The 21,876-nt window shown below is 46.3% G+C and overlaps 1 protein-coding gene across 11 annotated transcripts in view; it reads right to left on the bottom strand.

Moving 5' to 3' along the window:
- Positions 1–21,876, bottom strand: part of TENM4 (teneurin transmembrane protein 4) — an 861,213-nt gene that overhangs the window by 71,996 nt on the left and 767,341 nt on the right. For all 11 annotated transcript variants that reach the window (XM_070457221.1, XM_070457226.1, XM_070457220.1 and 8 more), the window contains 2 exons: positions 6,731–6,850; positions 740–1,001 (listed from right to left, as the gene is read on the bottom strand). In XM_070457221.1, coding sequence (XP_070313322.1) covers positions 740–1,001; positions 6,731–6,850 — 382 coding nt within the window. The remainder of the gene's footprint in view (positions 1–739; positions 1,002–6,730; positions 6,851–21,876) is intronic.

Here is a 21,876-nt window from a genome sequence, read left to right as displayed (position 1 = left end):
CTGGGGCTTCTCCCCCAGATTCCGCACTGTCATCCCCTGTCTTCCTCAGCCTTCCTTTTTGCCATGAGAAACTGGGCCCTGATGGCAAAAGAAATTCTACTCCACACAGCTATGTGAGGCAAAGAATCTATCTTGATTTCTAGCAGATTAAAATGCATTTTTCCAAATTACTTCCTTTTAATGATAATGGAGTAAAGCACTTACGTGCATGGATTTGAGCCACAGCATTCATTAACTGGCCTGAAGGTGGAGCGTGTAAAATAATCTTCATCATTATACTGGTTAAAATCTGTTGAGCACTTAGTAGGTGCCAGATATTGTGTGAGGCATCACGTACACATTTTCTCATTTACTCTTCAGTGTGATGCGAACATTTGGGACCTCCCGTCTCACTCCTCTTGGTGGAAATTATCATTGCTATTTTTAACAGAAATAATGAGAGAGGGAAAACACTGGAAGCTGGGGAAAGAGGACGTAGAAGTGAAGTGGATGGCAGAGTGGAGAGGGAGTGGGGATTTATTATATGTTGGAGGATGCCAGGCACTTTACAGGGCTCACGTCTATTAAATGCATAAGGGTGTGGTCGTCATAGCCTGACACCACCCCACCGTGGGGTCTTGGCCATCAGGTTCCAGGTGGTGGGTTGATGGTTCTCTTTGTCCTCTGTCTCTGAGATCCTCCCCTACCCCCTAAATGAAATAAAAGCAGGGAGAAATGCAGCTCAGAAACCTGGGTGTACCTGGATTTCTGGGACAATGGGGCCCTTCTCTGCACAGGAGCTGGCGAAGGACGTCAGCGGGGAAGGAGACACGACCGGGTTGGGGCGGGCGAAGCTGCTCAGGTCACAGCTGGGAATCTCATTCTCCTCATGCCGCATGACGATGGTTTCCATGACGAAGAAGCGATCCCAAGGCAGCCAGAGGGTGTGCTCCTGTGCGATGAAGGGGGCCCTCTCGAACCGCAGGATGATGGAGACGCCGCCGTTGGTGACCAGGTCAAAGCTGTTTGGGAGGGGAGGGTGCGAAGGAGAGGAGCGGCAGTCGAAGGAGGAGAGGGGCAGAGAAAGGAGGAAAAATTACACCAAAGGGTCTCAGCGCTTGCTGAGGGAGACCCTAACACCTCAAAGACCAGACCGCAGTCACACACAGTGACCTGGATCCTGGAAGGCATTATTTTTCTGAAAGTGATTCAGCATAGAGAATTTGCCAAGACCAAATAAATAATAACCTGCTATGGAGAACCGTTTTCCAGGACACAGGACCGCTGATGAGCCTCTGCTCTGGTGCTCCTGGTACTTAGGGCTTCTTAGAGCTGAAGCCCAGCGAAAATTGTCTGATAAAGCAGAGCAAACCCTGCCCTGGCGTTAGGGAGCCTAAGCTTAGTCCTGGCTCTGCCATGGGCTACTGTGTGATCGTGGTAAGTCACTTAGCCTCTCTGATTCTCAGCTGTCTCATCTGTAAAAGGCAAAGGTTCCAATAAATCCTTCTTGTCACTAGGATTCTACAACTCCTCTGTGATTTTAGGGCTTCCCTGGTGGCTCACTGGTAAAAAATCCGCCTGCCAGTGCAGGAGTCCCAGGTTCGATCCCCGGGTCAGGAAGACCCCTTGGAGGAGATAATGGCAACTCACCCCAGTATTCTTGCCTGGGAAATCCCATGGACAGAGGAGCCTGGCAGGCTACAGGTCCATGGTGTCAAAAAAGAGTTGGACATGACTGAGTGACTAAAGAACAATAACAGCAATAATTCATTTCAATGTATGACAAAAACCACTGCAATGTTGTAAAGTAATTAGCCTCCAACTAATAAAAATAAATGGAAAAAAAAAAAAGAAAATCAAAAGCAAATATAGATTGGAGAAAATTACACTTTTTATTGTTATGTTCCAAACGGAGGTCAAATTGCTGTGTATACATTCTTGTACTTTTTTCCTCTTCATTGTATGAGTTATACTATGAAGTATCATGTCTTCTGTATGACTGTTATGGATTCACCAATGTCCTTTCATATTCTGTGTTGTCTGGCACATAGGAGGCACTGGATAAATGTTTACTGAATTAAAGAAATACCAAGTCAATGTATCAAAAAAAAAAATAGTAATTTTAACTCTGATTATGATGCTCAATCAGGCTTCTGGAGTTACAAAACAAGTAGTTTAGAGAAGGGCGCGGTTAGAATCACTGTAACTTAAGTGAAAGGGGAACCAGAAGACAGGGTCCCAAACTCCGAGATGAGAGCAGTGTCGCTGAGAGGTGGTCACCCAGCCCTTGTTCATCGCCCTTTGGGGATGGCCGGGCACTTGCTGGCAGCTCTGCTTTTGGCTCAAGCATCTTAATTCCCATCACCTGCAGACAAACCTGGCAGAGTATTCGTCCATTCAAGCCTTGGCATGGAACTTTTATTTTTTTTTGGAGATCCCAGGAAACCGAGTTCCCATTTGTACCCCATGTTTCTGACACTGCCTCATACAGTGTCTGAGCTGGGGGCTCTGCAGGTTTGTGGTCAGAGACCAGGCGAGCTCACGTTATAGAAGATGGGAAAGGGGGCCCAGTGGTAAGCCCAGGTATGTCCCCAGTTCCCCAGGCTGGGTCTGCTTTGTCAAGTAGAGCATGCAGCTGCTTCCTAAGACCTCACGTTCAATGTGCAACAAGATTAATTCAGACCCACCCCCATCAAAACAGAAAGTTCAAAATCAAGTAATAGCTGACTCACTGGAAGCGAACTTCACTGCCATCTGACCTGGTCCTCTCTCTGAATCTGATGCTGTACTTCCTTCCGCAGAATCATCACCAAGAAGCCAAATTCCCAGTGATGAGATGCTCTGCCCCCAGCAGGACTGTCTCATCTCTGGTTAGTTCTGGCTGTTAATAGACTTTTCTGGGGGAGGGGAGTGAGCCTGGCTTCCTCTCCTTCAGCGCCTTAGCCACTAGGCCTTGTTCTTCCTGCTGGGGTGACTTCAAACTAGTCTGCCTCTGCCTTGGACAGTCCTCTAGGACTTGGAAACGCTGATCTTGTCCACCTCCCACCTCCCAGCTCTGAAGTCTCTTCGGACAGAGCACTTCAGCTCTTACTCTCAGGATGCATTTCCAAGGCTTGTCCTCATCTTGCTCTTTTGGATGGAGGGCTTCTGCTAACTCCTGGCCCCCTCAGGATTTCAGTCCCCTCCCCGGGTCCCCTCTGCACCATGTACACTCCCCCTAAGAGCCCACATCACTGTGCACTGGAATCCCACATTCACTCTCAGACCCAGGGGCACCGATTTTGCTCAGTCTCTCCTAACTTAATCCAGTGTTTCACGGTTATATGAATAGTTTATGGAATGAAGGCATGAGTGACACTGTCAATTTCTTCTGAATGGACTGTACACTAAACACCCTAAGTTCTTTCCTCCTTGGCTATTACTCTAAGTCAATCCAATGTTTACCTGTGCAGTTGGTTTTTGAGACCCCGCAACGGGACCTCATTTTCATCCCAGATAAACACACCCGGCAGGATTAGTCTCACTGCTCCAGGTTGCTCTTCCCCCTTCTAGAAGCTGCAGGGGTTTTGCACTGAACTAGCATCAGATCTTGCTCTTGGTAGATGGTGCCCTCAGATTCGGGTTCCCAAGTCCAAAGCCTGACTTTTCTCTGTTATGCTGAACCTTTTTATCTGCTTTGCCTTCTCTTCACGGAGCCCCTTCTAGGTTCTGTAAACCCTGTGTAGCGGAAGTTGGGTACCACCATCCTTCAATACGTAATGATAGAGAAAACTCAGGGAAGGTATTTATTTTCAGCTACGAGTTTAGGTGTTGGCTTTGTTTGGGGAAAACAGCCAGGGAACAAGTTTTCTGTCACAGAAATGACAGCATTTGTACTTTGACAGGACATTTTCTTTTAACACCAAGAACATTTCGTATTGGGGTACAGCCGATTAACAATGTTGTGGTAGTTCCAGGCGAACAGCGTGTCGGAACATTTTTAACTGTCAAGCAGAACTGTGGCCCAACTTACAAGCTCCCTTCACACGAGGATGAGTGTGGGGAGGGAGTGAAGAGAAAATGAAAAGACACTTTCTCAAGGCCATGAGCCAGCTGGGGGTGGCTGCTGCCAAGAGCCAGGCCCGCTCATCTGAAGGGAAACCTTGCTGCGGACACGGGTGTGATTCTGACCTCAAAGGGAAGGCCTGCTTCTCATATGAAGCCCAAACTTAGTGACGGCCCGTCAGAGCACTGCTGCTTAGCCCGTAAGAGACTTACATCACCTGTCTGAGCCTCAATCTCCTCATCTGAGATGAAGTTGGTGATCCTTGTTACTTGGCTGAGTTATTAATTAGATAGATGAGATAATGGATGAGGAAAGCGCTGGGCTCCATTCCCTGGGCTTTGTGCTTCAGTGAGTCTGAGCTGCCTCTCTTGTCTGCTAATCTTCTAAAATATTTCTTCGTGACTTCTATTTTCCATCCTTCTAATGATCTGTTTGACTAGCTTCCCTGCTACTGTTTTCTGTTTGTGAAATCTTCTTAAGACTTGAGGTCTGGCATTTCAGCATGGGGAGTGTGTGTGTGTGTGTGTGTGTGAAGTGTGAGGGTGTGTGTGTGTAAGTGTGAGCAGGGTGGGGATCTGGGTAAAAGCAAAGTGCCTGCAGCGAAAGTGAGGCATACAAAGATGATTTGGACCTGGTCCGTGGACTTCCATATATTATTATCTCCAGGCTGTGTCTCCAGCCTTTCAGTTTCTCCTGGGTGTGAGAGGTAACAGAGAAGGTGAGTCAGGGACAAAGTGGAGGGAAATTGGCAAGATGCTCCCCATTCACATATAACAAACAGGGCTCTTCAGAAAATAAGTGATGCTTAGAGAATAAGTAATGACTTTCCCATACATTATGTAGTGTCTGAGATGGCAAGAAAATGTAAGCCCCGTAAATGCACTGGTAAGAACTGTTCTGAAACTCAAGCTCTAGGTTATGGCAGAGTCTGGCTACTCTGGTGTGATATCGTTGGCTGGTGCAGGAAATACGACTGACACCACCCAGGACCACCATGCTCTCATGTAGAGATTGCAGGGACAACACAACAGGAGGAATCAAAGCCTGGAGGTGCTAAGTGGGCACTGCCCAAGGCCCACCAAACTTAGTGGACTCTGGTGTGTCTTATGGACCCGTCCTAACCAAGCACAGTGCGCAGAGGATGGATGATTTGCCATCTCACAAGAACGATGGACGAGTTTTTTTTTTTTTAATTAAAAAAAAAATGTTTTGGCCATGCTGTACAGTATACAGGATCTTAGTTCCCTGACCAGGGATTGAACTCCTGCCCCCCTGCAGTGGAAGCATGGAGTCTTAACCACCTGACGACCTGGGAAGTTTCCTGGACAAGTATTATAGCAAATAAAAGCAGTCCCCATGACCCCTTTCTGATGACTGTTTCACAGCAGGTAATACTGTAGTCAGGATATCTGTTGCCTACAGTGCTCACATCTGCCATTTCCATAAAGCAGGCAGCCCAAAGGTGGAAGGTGGTAGAAACACCAGGAGGGAGGAGACTTCTCTGTGCTGTAGCGCGAGTCTACGCCAAGGTGCTTCTGGGGATCAGTGGCCTGGCCCGGGGAAGCTGGCCCCTGGGGACTGGCCGCCAACCTCTTCCATTCACAGGGAGGGGGAGGAGGGGGGAGTGGGCTCCCCATGCCAAGCGTGCCAGTCCCATCTAAGAGGCACACGTGTCTACAAACAGATGAGCCTCTACTTCATTATCACCTCGGCCAGGACACGTTCACATCTGAGATTGGATTAAAGAGGCGCTAAAATCAATCAGGCTGGAGCACAATTTCCAACACAGAGTGAAAATCAACCTTATGGGCCCACACTTAGCCAGATGGACTGCCACCACCTGATTTTATTAAAAATAGAGGACTTGTCACCACTGACAGCCTAAATATCCCACTTCCCTCGTTTCCCTCCCCTTCTCTCTGAAATAGTCTTATGGCTTGCACTGGAATCATCACCTTCTTAATTTGTAATTTTAATAAACAGCTAATATTTACTGTATACTTACTATGTGTTAGACCCTGAAGATACAGGGTGAACCAGAGTGGGGCAGGGAACTAAGACTTATTAAACACCTAGTATGTGCATGGCATTTGTCTATCAAAGAATTGAATACTTACCGCTGCTATGTAAGAATGATAATATCAGGGACCATTTAACAGATGAAGAACATGAGGCCAAGAAAGGCTTGGAGATGGGTCCAAGAACACATGGCCAGCAAATGGGGGAACTAGAGTGATCAGAGAGACTTGACTTCATTCACGCTGGTAAACTAAAGGTCCTCACAGGGATCTGAAGGTCAGAGTTCAGTTATCAATCAGTGGCTTCCATAGACCTAGGTGGTTGCAGATGGACACCATGCAGCAGGAATGCTAAGACTTTAGGAGCTGTCTGGTCTGTAGAAAATGGTCCATGTGACAGTATTTTATATCATAAGCTATGAAACAGGAAAATATACATAAGGTACCTAGTGCTTACTCTGAGAACCAAATAAGAAAAAAACTGCTTAATTTAGGTCCTTAGTCAAGACCTGTCCTGAGTCACAAGACCTCACTCATAGCGAGTGAGTTGCAGGGTTGGGCACATGGATGCAGGTCCTCTGACTCCAGCTCCCATCCTCTCTGCATGATATCATTCCAGCAGCAGCTACATTGGCAAGACCATGAGTACAGGGTCTTTACTAGCTCTGGTTGCCAAAAGTCCTCTTACCTGCCATCCTGCCTGCTGATCGTGTATCCAAAGAGAGGGTTATTGACAAAACTGACATTCACACCAACCAGTGGGGTCCCATCCGATGTCATGACTTGACCACGAATGACACATGCATGCCTGTGGGCAGAAGAGAGAGAATAACATGACCTAGTTATGATGCTAGAACCCTGGCTAGCAGGTAAGAAGACAGAAGGCAGGTCACTCAGATATATCTCGGCACCCAGGGGCTCATGGATTCCACTTAGGATGAGCACTACTTTTTTTAATTTACTGCCTCAATCTTTTTAGATTAGTACAAAAGTTAATATGGCCTCTGACTGTGAATGTTAAATCATTATAACTAGGCTCAAATATATCTTTATTAATCAAAATAGGAACCATTACAATGAACACATTTTTGCTAATGAGAAATAAGTTTGTTTATTCCTGTAATGTAAAAATCTGTGCTTTGGGATTCGATGAAATATTGGAAAGCATTTTCTGTCTCCTACTGATTGTGGAATTGTTTTCCCTGCAAAAAGTTGTCAAGATGCCTGAAGAAGTGATAGTTGGTTGGCGACAGATCTGGTGAGTATGGTGGACGATGCAAAACTTCATAGCCCAATATATTCAACTTTTGAAATGATAGTTGTGCACCGTGTAGTCAGGTGTTACCATGGAGAATTGGGTCTTTTCAGCTGATCAGTGCCGGATGCAGGCGTTGCAGTTTTCAGTGCATCTCATCGGTTCACAGAGCATGCTTCTCAGATGTAATGCTTTTGTTGGGGTTCAGAAAGCTCTAGTGAAGCAGACAGACCAGCAGCAGACCGCCAAACCATGACTTTTTTTTTTTTTTTATTGGTATAAGTTTGGCTTTGGGAAATGCTTTGAAGCTTCTTCTTGGTCTAATTACTGAGCTGGTCATCACTGGTTGTAGAAAATCCACTTTTCATTGCACATCACAATCTGATTGAGAGATGGCTCACTGTTGTTGTGTAGAATAAAAGAAGATGACACTTCAAAACAACAATTTTTAAAAAATTTGCAGTCAGCTCTTGAGGCACCCACTGATGGAGCTTTTTCACATTTCCAATTTGCTTCCAATGCTGAATGACCATAGAATGGTCAATGTTGAGTTCTTTGGCAACTTATTGCATAGTTGTAAGAGGATCAGGTTTGATAATGCTCTCAACTGGTCATTGTCAACTTCTAATGGCCGACCACTGTGCTCATCTTCAAGGCTCTTGTCTCCTTTGCAAAACTTTTTGAACCACCACTGCGCTATACATTTGTTAGCAGTTCCTGGGCCAAATTCATGATTGATGTTGTGAGTTGTCTCTGCTGCTTTATGACCCATTTTGAACTCAAATAAAAAAATTTGCATCAATTTGCTTTTTGTCTAACATCATTTCTACAGTATAAAATAAGTAAAAATAAGCAGCAACTAATAAGTCACTAGCAAAATACATAAAGTGAGGAATATGCATTAAAATGATGTATAACAAATCATATTTATTTCAGAATGTATTCCCAATATCAAACGGCAAAGTTCAACAATGTAAAACCACAACTACTTTTGCACTAACCTACTAAGTCACCAAACTGTTCTCTAAAGAATTATTATTGAGAAAAATTTTCAGATGTCTCACTTAGAGGTTATCTTCTACAGATACTGTACAACGCTGTAAGGAGATGAAACTGATCCAAGTGGACCATACAGTATAGTTGTCTGTGTTGCATTATTGCTCAGTCGTGTCCAACTATTTGCGACCCCGTGGACTGTAGCCTGCCAGACTCCTCTGTCCAAGGACTTTTCCAGGTAAGAATATTGGAGTGGGTTACCATTTCCTTCTCCAGGGGATCTTTCCGACCCAGGGATCGAACCTGAGTCTCCCACATTGCAGGCAGATTCTTTCACCACCTGAGCCACCACAGAAACCCTACAGTATAGTTATGCATATGAATTTGGAGTCATGTGACTTGGTCACAGCTTGGTCACAGCTCTTTGATTCTCTGTTTTTCATCCATGTTCAGGGTAACTCCATACAGGGCAGTGGTTATTGCTGGCACAATAGTCTCACTGGAAGCAGACACTGAAGAAAGTGACCAGGATGGAGGGCACTTCCTCTCACCTGGCTCAGGAGACAGGAGAAGGGCAAATGCTGAGGTCCCTTTGGAGTGGGTTCTGGAACCTGGCACCTCTCCCAACACCACCTCCCTATTCTCCTTCTATATTCCAGGCAACAAGCCATAGACTTGTCAGACAAATGTTTAAAGCCTCTGTGTATCTGCGATGTTCCTCCATCTTCCTCAGATGTCAATATCCTGCAACCCTCTCCCCACATTCTCATCCTTAAAGACCCAGCTTCAAACAGCACCTCTTCCCTGAAGCCTTTCTTGATGCCTCTAATTAGAACCAGTCACAGTCTCTTCTGAAACCAAGGTTATAAACCCCTTGATGTCTTACCACACAGTACACGTTTCTCCTCTCCACTAGATCACCAGCTCTTTAAGACCACGGTCAAGGTCTACTTTTTTTTTTTCTCTCTCTCTAGAGCAACTGGAAATGCCTAACTAGTACTAGGTGATTGTTTGCGTGTGTGCTAAGTTGCTTCAGTCATGTCTCAGTCTTTGTGACCCCATGGACTGTAGCCCACCAGGCTCCTCTGTCCATGGGAGTCTCCAGGCCAGAACACTGGAGTGGGTTGCTATGTCCCTCTTCAAGCAGGTGATTGTTTAAACAAACATAAACAGTGAATTGAGCAAATAAGTGGAACAATCATAGATCATCTAGAATGATGTTTTTCAAATATTTCAGAAATAGTATCTTCTTAGCAGATGATATTTTATAAGGATCCCCAAGTGGAAAAAACACTAAAAACAAAATCTCCAGATGAAGTAGGGGTGGGGCAACCTTTTCCACTTGGGATGGTCCTGAAGGCAATTCTGTGGAGTCTTACTGTTTGGAGAAGCCAGAGGAAAGCTAGTTTGAAAGTCACAGACAAGTGTTCAGGGCTGGTGCACTGGGAAGACCCAGAGGGATGGGATGGGGAGGAAGGTGGGAGGGGGGATCAGGATGGGGAACACATGTAAATCCATGGCTGATTCATGTCAATGTATGGCAAAAACCACTACAATATTGTAAAGTAATTAGCCTCCAACTAACAAAAAAAAAAAAAAAAAAAAAGAAAAAAAGAAAGAAAATCACTGAGTTAGTGGAAGAGGAGGAAACTTGGTCCACAGACGTCATGGTGTTTGCTCCATCCACACGGGGAGGTAGGGGCAGAGCCAGCCCTGAAGTCCAGGCCTCAGCTCGGGATCCAACTCTAGGCCAGTCTGCACACCACTGCCAACGGGTGCATGTGGAGATGCTCACTGGTGTCAAGGTCCCAAGAGATCAGGGTGCTGGGGAGACAGCCCTCGCGGACAAGACAAATCTTAGGCAGAGATGTAGACGCGGGTGTCCAGACCACCTTCTCCATTCACCTCAGTTGGGAAGGCTTTTTTCCGGCCTGGGGAAGAGCTAGTGAAGAGGCCTAAAAAAGAAAGATCGCAAACTCTGCCTCTGCTTTATTAGGTACCAACATCTCTAGCTTCCTAGAGTGATAAACTTTCCCCTGTTTGATGAGAAAAGCAATTAACACCAGGCTTGTAAGCAGCTGGGCTGGCTGGTGTGAGCTTGTCCTTTCTGAAGGCAGGGATGATTACCCAAAATGCACTGAGCGCCTCACCCCCACCCAGCCCACTCCCCTCCCCCCCCCACCCACCTCACACAATCTGGTTAATGTTAATTCAGTCAGTGGTTTCCTTCCGAGGCCGTTGGTCTAAATGCAATTACATGGCAAGCAAGTTAAACAGGTGAGGCTCAGGCAAAGACTCTCTGTCCTGTTCTGAAGGTCTCCCAATATATTTAGCTAAAATTATCTCTCTGCTAATGGGAAAGATTTATTCCTTCAATTGTATTCAGCCAGTACTGAGAGATGCTTTCTCTAATGGAGGAAAATTGGATTTCTTATTTGCTGGAACTCTGTCCTTCTAGAGAATTACTAACAGATCGCATCTCCTGGTGCTGGCTCCTCTCCAGCGTCCCCGACATATGTGCCTTCTGAGTCTGTCTGGACAATAACCAGCCCTCTGGGGATGGTTTCCTTTGGGGGGCTGCCCTGGCTGCTGCCCCTCATCCTCAGGCAGGCTGGCCGCCTCTGATTTATCTCCCTTCAGGGATTTCCTGATAATTGGGCAACATTAAATCAGCACCATTTGGCCATCACGTCACCTCCACCTCGGCAAGCCCGAGCAGATGTAATTTTAGCCTGGGCTCCTGTGGATTGCCTTGGATTCTGGAGAAGATTAAGCTGACTCCCTGTACCCCAGTGGGCCACAGAGGCCTCCTGCCAAAACAGGCATTTGGCTCAGAAATTGAGTCCTGGAGAAAAACACTTCCATCCTCCTTCCATTTGACCATGACTTTCAGTTGTCAAGAAAAGCCCAGCTCAACATAAAGTCTTCCATGGAATAACGGAGGCTGGGGGAGTCTGCTCCATGGATGGTTCTTCGAAATGTATCTCCTGCCACGTGTTTTTGTCTAGGGAGATCTGAAGAGACGTGGGTGTTGGGCTCCCAAACGCTTTCTTTCTTCATCCAGGTATTTATCGGATACCACCAGTGGGTCAGTGGCGAATGTTTAACAACTGGCTTTCCAAAGAAAAGTGACTTTAACTTGCGGCATTTGCCTATTTCTGTGGTGTAAAGACTTCCACCATAGCCGATTCCATACTACCAATGAGATGCCACCACATCCAGAGTTGGGAAGAGATGGCCAACAGGACACCATGAGATAGCAGTATTTCCATCACAGAGACACAAGAGACCTAAATAAACTCTAGAACAAAGATGATGATGAAACAGTGAAATAACTAGGAAGTGGTAAGTTTTGATTATTTATTACCTTGACTTTTAATATAATTTGTGATGTTATGTAGTTTTTAAAATAATTATTGTGCTTAAGAACTAGCTTGCAGAATTTCTGAACACTTAATAAACAGTCCCTGTGAACTGGTGTGAGCCAGCTTCGTCCACCACTGGAAGACGGACCCTCATACTAAGGATCAGTGCATCTCAGAAATAGGTGCTGCTCTGACTGTGAAATTCCGTAATGGAAGATCGCCTTGGCAAGAAATCACTAATGCAGGGTGAAAATCACTGCCAACAACTTGGCTTCTTGGCTGGCTTATATGGTCCTCTTTCCATCAGTCCTAGAGCTGACGTGTTTTGCTGTTCTGTGGTCACTGTCTTGGCATAACGGGGTTATTTTCCACTCATTCGTGGAGTCCCATCTAAGCTGTCATCACTTCAGTGAGGCTGTTGCCAACTCTTACTGGCACAATTAATCACCCCTCTGCTAGGCTGCTCTAAACCTTCCAAGTATGTCTCCACGATGTGGCTGTCATCCAGTGATACTATTCACATTTGCACAGCTATCCCATGTGCTTCCATCTCCGAGGGCTGGGTAAGCATGCGATATTCTCCTTGAGTGCTTATTAGGTGAGAAATGGTCAAGTAATTGAAGTTCAGAGAGAGCAAACTTGCTCAAGGTCATACAACAAAGAGCTCAATGGGCTCAAAGCTAGGTCTCCTAGTACTTCCAGGTCGTTCTTCTTACTACTGTGTTATTCACCTGCACTCACTGAAATTGACATAATTTAGAACACAAGGCATCTACTCAAAGCTAGGCACTGTGTTAGGTGCTGGGGTTATAGAAATACATGGATTATAGTCCCCAGTTGCTGGCTGGAGCTCACCAAGGCCAATTTGAAACGTCTGAGTATAGTTGTCTGACACCAGTGAGTCAACACATGGGTTTGGCATATGTCAGGCAGCTGGGATACAAAACAAGCAATTAGGCTGGGTGAACTCTGCCAGGAAGGAGTGCTCGTGCCAGGCCAAGGGTGGGGGGGGGTGTCAAACACTCTGGCATTGGCCCAACCATACACTCTGGGCCCAATTGAGGTGCCCTGGCTGATGCCAGCGATGGGGAAGATCTGCCTGACTGCTTCCCGGGGACAGTCGCCAGGTTTGGATCATGAGAGGGACGTGTTGGAGAGACAACACCATTGTGAAAAAGAACCAAGCAAATACAAGACTCATCCGAGCTGCCCATCGGGGAGAAGTGGAGGGCTGTAGTGAAAGAGCCCTGGGCAGGGGGTCAGATCTCAGCTCTGACTCTAGCATGACCCCACAGTGCACCTGATCTCTCTGGACCTCCATTCTCCCATCTGTTCATGCAGGCTGAAGTTTTTCCCAGCCGGATGTAAAGTGGCATGTATGATGGCTTTAATCTGGTGCTACTCAATCCAGCTCAAGCAGCCCTACTACACATGGCTTCAGAATCCTAATGGAGCTCATACAATTACACTTATTTCTAAAATTTTCCCCCTACATGGAACCTTCCACCCATTCTCTTCATCTGAAAACCACCTGCTCATCCTCAGACCCCACCTGGAGTGGTTCCCCAGCACTCACACCCCCGGCTGTCTCTGCAAAGACTCTGAGTATTGTCAGGCTATCGGGCAACCTTGTGATCTCCCAGCAGATCATGAGCTCCTTGAATACAGGGACCATAGCGCCCTCACTGTTGGACTGCCAGCACCAAGCATGGGTGATGCTCATTTCTGAGTGGGCAAAAGAAAGCCTCTGCCAACACAGGGGTTTGCCCTGGAATTTGAATGCATGGAGCAGAGTAAGTTCTTGATAAATTATTTACTGAATGAATAAAGAACTGATGTGTTTCTGTAACTGAAGGTGAGGGAGATACCAAAGAACTCTGAGCTATGTGACCTTGACAGTGATATGGCTAGGGCACAGAGGGCAGCTGAAGCTGGGCTTCCAAGGTGGTCACAAGCTAGCTGCATCCCAAGCCTTGGGTCCCTCCCTGAGAGGATCTGCCCACTTCTGCCTGCAGCCCTACTACTCTTCTGTACGCTTAAAATTTTGCAAAATTAAAAAAAAAAAGAATGCTGGAAATTCAGTTAGATTTCTTATTCAGTGTGTATTATACAGGAAGACAGATAAAAGCAAGGAAAAACTGCAGCTTGAATTTTTTGGTTGTTGTTGCTGTTATTAAATGGAAACAGCTAATGAAGTTGGTATTCAGGAAAGTGGAATCATCCTTTGGGATCTATCAAGGTGCAAAGACAACTCTGGCCTTTTCTCTTCTGAGGAGTGCTTGCTGCCGTCTGCCACTGCTGGTTATGCAGATCACTCCTCTCTGCATTACCTACTTTAAACAGATTTATATGCTTGACTTGTATCAACCCTTTAAACTGGTTTCTCCTAACTCATGCTGCCTGACTGGGGATCTCTCCAGCACCTACTACACTTCATCTACCTTCTTGTAAGAACCTTGAAAAAAAAAGTGTGTTAGTTGTTCAGTCACGTCTGACTCTTTTGCGACCCCATGGACTGAAGGCTCCTCTGTCTGTGGGGATTCTCCAGACAAGAATACTGGACCAGATTGCCATGCCCTCCCCTCCAGGAGATCTTCCCAACCCGAGAATTGAATCTGAATCTCCTGCATTGCAGGTGGATTCTTTACTGTCTGGGCCACCAGGGAAGTCCTGTAAGAACCTTCTGTGGGCCCAAATGAGAAGCCCCACCTCACAGCCTGTCACATGACCTCCATCAAGGGGGTTCCCAGTCAAAGCCTGACCCTGTCCACCTGGTAGCCTCTGAGGCTTCTCTCCAGCCTGGCCACGTGGGCTGCTCTGCAGTTTTCTCTTCTGACCTTTCCGGCCTGATGTCTTCTACCTTAGTCGTGAAATGCGAGAAGACACCATCCTGATCATCTCCTTTGCACTCCTCATTGCAGAAGTGCGGAAATAAGGTCTAGGCAGGGGATGGACTGGCCCATTCTCACAAGAGTGGCTGAAGAGCCAGGATTCAAATTCAAGACTTCATTTATGCGATTTCTCTGGTGGCCCAGTAGTTAGCACTCTGTGCTTCCAATGCAGGGTGTGTGGGTTCAATCCCTGGTTGGGGAACCAAGATTCCACATATCATGTGGTACAGCCAAAAAATAAAAAGTACATTAAAGAAAATATTTCATTTACTATCCATGAGGACTCAGGAAAGTTACTTCACCTCTTAGGCTACTTACCACCTGACACAGATATGCAACTAAACAACTGAGGATCTCAATTTGTTTTAGCTGCCTAAAAAATCAGAGTTCACATTATCAGAGCAGGGCTCTGAAAGCCCTTTTTGATCACACACCTTTTCTGTAAACATTTTGTGCAGGCTCCATGGATATATCTATATTTATTAATAAGTTGTACACACGTGCTACCATCATCAGCTAATACTGGAAAGCATAATGTATGCTTGGTGCAAGGTTTAATGCACAAAAATGAATATTTCAATAGTTTTGATGATTTTGAGTCTTCTGCTTCCCTTTTTGTTAGATTTAATGAGAATGATCATTCCTGTTTTTAATGATCCTTCGTAGTGGAGTTGAGGCAGACTTTGTACCAGGAATAGAAATATCGGCTCTGCCATTTGACTGTCAGCTGGTATTAGGTTGGTGCAAGAGTAATAGTGGTTTTGGATTGTGAATTTTCAACCATGATAACTAGGTTCGAAAGTGAAAGTGAAAATGAAGTCACTCAGTTGTGTCTGACTCTTTGCAACCCCATGAACTGTATCCCACTAGGCTCCTCTGTCCATGGGGATTCTCCAGGCAAGAATATGGGAGTGGGTTGCCATTTCCTTCTTTAGGGGAATCTTCCTGACCCAGGGATTGAACCCGGGTCTCCCACATTGCAGGCAGACTCTTTACCTGGGAAGCCGAAGCACTAGGCTCAAACACATCTTTATTCATCAAAATAGGAACCATTACAATCAATACATTTTTGCCAACGAGAAATAAGTTTGCTTATTTCTGTAGCATAAAAATCTGTGCTTCGGGATTTGATGAACTCTTGGAAATGATTTTCTACATCCTGCTGGTTGTGGAAGCATTTTCTGTGAAAAAAGTTGTTGAGATGCTTGAATAAGTGGTAGTCAGTTGGTGAGAGGTCACCTGAATATGGGCTATGAGGCAAAACTTTGTAGCCCAATTCATTCACCATTTGAAGCATTGGTTGTATGACATGCAGCTGGGCATTGTTGTGGAGAAGAACTGGGCCCATTCTTTTGACCAACGCTGGCTGCAGGAATTGCAGTTTTTGGTGTATCTCATCAATTTGCTGAGCATGCTTCTCAGATGTAATGGTTTCACCAGGGTTCAGAAAGCTGTAGTGTATCAGACCAGCAGCAGACCACCAAAAAGTGACTATGACCCGTTTTCTGGTACAACTTTGGCTTTGGCAAGTGCTTTGGAGCTTCTTCTTGGTCCGACCACTTGATGAACCGTTGATCATCACTGGTTATCATATAAAATCTACTTTTCATTGCATGTCACAATCTGATCAAGAAATGGTCTGCTGTCGAGTAGAATAAGAGGACACTTCAAGACAATTTTTCTGATTTGTGGTCAGCTTATGAGGCACTCATTGAGCTTTTTCGCCTTTCCAGTTTGCTTCGAATGCTGCATGACTATAGAATGGTTGATGTTGAGATCCTGGACAACTTCTCACAGAGGTGTAAGAGGATCAGCCTCGGTCATTGCTCTCAGTTGGTCACGGTCAGCTCCTGATGGCCGGCTACTATGCTCCTCATCTTCAAGGCTCTTGTCTCCTTTGTAAAACTTCTTGAACCACCACTGCACTGTAAGTTCATTAGCAGTTCCTGGGCCAAATGTGTTGCTGATGTTGGGGGTTGTCTCTGCTGCCTGATGACCCATTTTGAACTCAAATAAGAAAACTGCTTGAATTTGCCTTTTGTCTAACATCATTTCTATAGTCTAAAATACATATAAAATAAACAGCGAGTAATAATTCATTAGCAAAAAACATAAAGCTAAGAAATGTACATTAAAATGATGTATAACATAACCACATTTAAGAATGTATTCCAATATCAAATGGCAAAGTTCAACAATGCAAAACCAGCAATTACTCTGCACCAACTTAATATTTGCACTTAGCATCTTACTTTGAGAAATTCTTTTATGTCACTGGACCCTATTTTTTATGTAAGTTTGGTTTTACACACACACACCTCACACATATACAACACAATCATGGTATAATTTTGTTGTTGTTGTTTGGTTGCTCAATAGTGTCCAAATCTTTGTGACCCCATGGACTGCAGCACACCAGGCTTCCCTGTCCTTCACCATCTCTCAGAGCTTGCTCAAACTCATGTCCATTGAGTCAGTGATGCCATCCAACCATCTCATCCTCTGTTGTCCCCTTCTTCTCCTGCCCTCAATCTTTCCCAGCATCAGGGAATTTTCTGATGAGTCAGCTCTTCGCATCAGGTGGCCAAAGTATTGGAGCTTCAGCATCAATCCTTCCAATAAGTATTCAGGTTTATTTCCTTTAGAATTCATTGGTTTGATCTCTTTACAGTCCAAGGGACTCTCAAGAGTCTTCTCCAACACCACAGTTCAGAAGCATCAATTCTTTGGCAGTCAACCTTCTTTATGGTCCAACTGTCACATCCACACATGACAACTGGAATAACCATAGCTTTGACTATATGGTAAAGCTCTATTATTTATAAGAATAAACCAGTAAAGCTCTGTGAAGAGTAGATCCTCACCTGCCTCAGAAAACCTTGTGTGCTGGTTCAGACATAACCAGCTAACACTGGGACCAAGCCAATCAGAGAAAACCGAGTGTTCCATCCAAGGAAACATTTATTCTTATTTCTAAAGATAAGTAAATGTGGACAGATGTTGTAATATTTTCTTCTGTACTTCATGGACCACATTGGGTCCACCCTGGGACCATGGTACAGCCCTAGAGTTACAATGGTGTGTGTCTTTGCTTTGTTTGTATGAAATAAGCTCTAGTATGCTGTATATTACTATATGCAATAACTGTGGGTCTTTCCTGGTGGTCCAGCAGTTAAGAACCCGCCTGCCAATGCAGTGGACATGGGTTCAATCCCTGGTCTGGCAAGATCCCACTTGCTGCCGGGCCACTAAGCCCGTGCAGCACAACTACTGAAGCCCATGAGCCTAGGTCCTGTGCTCCTCAACAAGAAGCCGCTGCGATGAGAAGCCCTCAACGGCAGCAAAGAGCAGCCCCCGCTCACTGCAACCAGAGAAAGCCTGTGTGCAGCAATGAAGACGCAGTGCAGTTGAAAATACATAGATTGTTTTAAACAGCTAACTTCTAGCTGTGTTTCATTCTTTATAACTTATTTCAGTGCTCTTCCTAGGTTTACTATGTATGTCTTTCAATAAACTTAGGCCCAAACCAATAGAACTGGATTTGATAAAATCCACACTCTTTAACACTGAGCGACGTCACTTTCACTTTTCACTTTCATGCACTGGAGAAGGCAATGGCAGCCCACTCCAGTGTTCTTGCCTGGAGAATCCCAGGGACAGCGGAGCCTGGTGGGCTGCCGCCTATGGGGTCGCACAGGGTCAGACACGACTGAAACGACTTAGCAGCAGCAGCACACTCTTTAGCACAGCCAGTGCCGCTGCCGTGTTAAATTACTTCTCATACCTTTGTCTTGGCAAGCACTTCCTTGCCTCCTTGACTTTGTCTACGTTGGTTCTCTTGCCTCAAATGACTCTTCTCCACTTTCCTGCTAAACTGTCCTTTGAGGCCGCCTCTCAATAAAGCTATTCTTGACTTTCCAGGACAAAGAAGCCACTCCCTCCTTTCGTGAAGAAAGCACAATGTACTTATCCCACTGAAGTGTATTCATCTGTTCAAACACCTTATCTTCTCCAGACTATGAGTACTTTGTGGGGAAGAACTATGTCCTTTTCATCTCTATAACTCCGTGCTTAGTGCAGGAGTAGGTCTATTAGTATGCATTCATTAAAAGTTAAGTAAAAAGATAAATGGAGATCACATAAATGAAAGAAAAAAAATGATATATGAATAATATAAAAATATGAGAAATACAAATCTATGAGAAATATGAATATAGCTATTTCACATATCCCAAATTGAAAAATATATATGTGGGTTGTTTCTTGTTGTTTAGTTGCCAAGTCATGTTTGACTCTTTTGCGACCCCATGGATTGGAGCTGTGCAGGCTCCTCTGTCCATGGGATTTCCCAGGCAAGAATACTGGAGTGGGCTGCCATTTCCTTCTCCAATGTATGGGTTGGGGGAAGAGAAACGGACAAAGGCCAGGTAAATGAGAATAGGGTTCAGTTACTGGAAATTTAATTGAGCACCTACTTTGTGCTATACACGGTTCTGGGTGATGGGAAGATAGTTATCCATTTGCTTGCTTGCTTATGAAAACCACAGAGAGGCAGGGCCAGCAGTTTCTGTTTCACTTCCCACTGTATTCTAAACAGTTAAGTTACTAACAACAAATGAGACAAAATCTCTATGCATGAGGAACTCACCTTCTGAAATGAGTACAATTTGACTTTATAAACAATTCTTGTATCTAGAAGTAAGGCTAGCATGGGGTAAAAAAAAAAAAAGGGAGCTGCCCGCCAGGTCATTCTAGTACGACAGACAAACACGCCAGTTAGCATCAGTGCCAGGTACCCTGACTCTGTTCTTTCACTCGGACTTGGGCTCAGTTTAGACTCCACCAGAGGCTCTCGGATCACTTGCTGGGTATGTGGGTTGAATGCTACAGGGAAGAACTCCAGTTCATGACCGAACAAGCTTTCCCTCTTGGACTCTGAGTATGTCTGGGGAGAGGAAAGAGGACTTCTTCAGATGAGTAGGAATTTAACTCTGAATGAGAAGAGTCCTTTGGGTGAATGGGTCCAAGCCCTTCATTTACAGGTGAGGGACACGATCCCTAGAGATGGGCGAAGCCCCCCCTTCATCACGCACTGAGGCTGGGGCATGGGCAGGTCTGCTGTGATGTTCTGAGCCCACCTGAGGGCATGCAATGACAAGATGGCCCTGCAACCACGCGTGTCTTCTGGGCCTTTAGACCTGCCTCCTGCAGAGCCCAGAAGACATGGTCCTGTGATCTGCTAACTTTCTGTGGTTGAAGAGCTACTTCAGACACTCAGGGAGCATGCGCTCCCAGGCCACAGATCTGGTCATTCAAGCCTGGGGCAACCTGGCTGTTGAAAGCTGATACTTTGGGCTGAGTCGCCCTCCACAGGAATCCTCTGGAACAGTTCCTGCTGGCCCACCAAAGTTCACAGAACAGAGCCCTCGACTGTGACATTGTACTTCCAGAGAAGTGAGTCCTGGTTGTGGCAGAGGATGGGCAGGATGGAGAGACACATGTCGGTGGAGATCACTTTCGAGGAGCAAGGGTCCTGATGCTGGGTGACAGGGCTGGTCGGGCACGGGGACACGACTCAGAGACACCCGCCATGTGCCCCTGGGGTCAGGGAAGGTGAGAGCGTGTCCAGAGAGCCTGTTCCCTGTGCCATGCAGCTGGAAGCCTGCCTCTAAGAGGATTCCTCAGGAGATGGCTTGTGTTTCTGGAAAACCTGGAGGCAGCTCTGCCTTGAGTCTCAGTGGACAAGGCTGTTTCAGGACTGCGTGCCCTGTCTTCCTGTCTTCCAGGACAGGCCTTGCTTCCCCCACAAAAGGGAGGCTTTGCTACTTTACCCTGAAAGGAGAGACTGCGATGGAGTGGACATTAGACCCACTTCCTGGGGTAGGATGGGGGCTGGGCAGAGACACGGGAAGGGGCTGCGGAAATCAGCTCAGCTGGACCTGAGGAGCAGAACCACACACAGGTGGCATTCCAGGGAAATGGTCCTTCCAGGGGCGGGGCGGAAGAACAACAGGGCACAGGCCGTGGTGAGGGGGCTCCCAGGGCCAGCTGGATGTGAGTGCCCCGTGCACCAGGGAACAAGGCCCAGGTTCTGACACAGAGCAAGGGAGGAGCTCCAGACCCAGACATGGCAGGGGTGGGAGCCTGCCCAGGGGAAGCAAGACTCAAGGCGTCAGAGGTGGGAGGATTGGGGGCTGAGCGGGGCTGCCAGGCTGCTTATGTCAGAAACTCAGGGGTAGGAAACGAGGTTGGGATTCCGGGACAAGACAGAAACCTCTTGGGTTTCTGGCACATAAAGGCAGAGGAACAGTAGGAGGACTTGGGCCTGGGCAGCTAGGCTTGCTCCAAGTCAGTCTCCTCAGCTTGGGGTTGGTTCTAGATGATGCAGGATAGACCCGCGGGGGGCAGTCACAGGACCCTGAAGGGGTGGGAGGAGGAGGAGGAGAAGGGGGAGGTGGGCAGGCAAAGCTCCCTCCTCTGCGAGAACACTGCCCACAGGTGTCGGGTTGGCCAGAAAGTTCATTCAGGCTTTTCCTAGAATCTCACAGAACCAACCCCGTAGCATCTCCTCATCGCAGCCCCACACTGTGGTGTTCACTTAACAGTCAGCTCTCCACGCCTCCAGGACTGCACTGGAGAACTGACCAGATTCACTGCAGAGACATCTGTCAAGTCCTGACCCTGTATTCTCCAGGGAGGACAATATGAGTAATGTGATACATGTCCCTCCAATATTTTAACTTCTCTGTGCTTGGAGCTTATAGTCCTGGATGGAAATGCAGACAGTTCCTGGTAAAGAACCTGCCTGTCAGTGTAGGAAATGTTAAGAGATGTGGGTTCAGTCCCTGGGTTGGGAAGATCCCCTGGAGAAAGACATGGCAACCCACTCCAGTATTCTTGCCTGAAGAATCCCATGGACAGAGGAGCCTGGAGGACTATAGTCCATGGGGTCTCAAAGAGTGGGACACGACTCAAGTGATTTAGCACGCACACAAGCCCTGACTTAACAGACACAGGGGTTACTGCCTGAGAGGCTCACCGAGGACTTCCGGTTCTCCAGGACTCAGTCTCCGCTACTACCTCGCTGAGCCAAGAGTTTCCTCTGGCCTGAAAGGTTCCTTTTCTACCACAAAGGCTGCTGATCTCAAGGATCCCTTCACCTCCGCCTGCTGCAACGCTCAGACTCGTGCATCAGTTATATAACCACATCAGCGTTTCAGGCCAAGATTGTCATTCCCCTCCCAGTTCTCACAGTGACTCTGAAACCTATATGAATACAAAGGTGCTTGCCAATGCTCACCCCGGCTGTATCTATGCTAACGCTTGC

Source organism: Odocoileus virginianus, chromosome 28 (genome assembly GCF_023699985.2).
Source record: "Odocoileus virginianus isolate 20LAN1187 ecotype Illinois chromosome 28, Ovbor_1.2, whole genome shotgun sequence".
Taxonomy (NCBI): Eukaryota; Metazoa; Chordata; class Mammalia; order Artiodactyla; family Cervidae; genus Odocoileus; species Odocoileus virginianus.
This window is presented reverse-complemented; position numbering and strand designations above follow the sequence as displayed.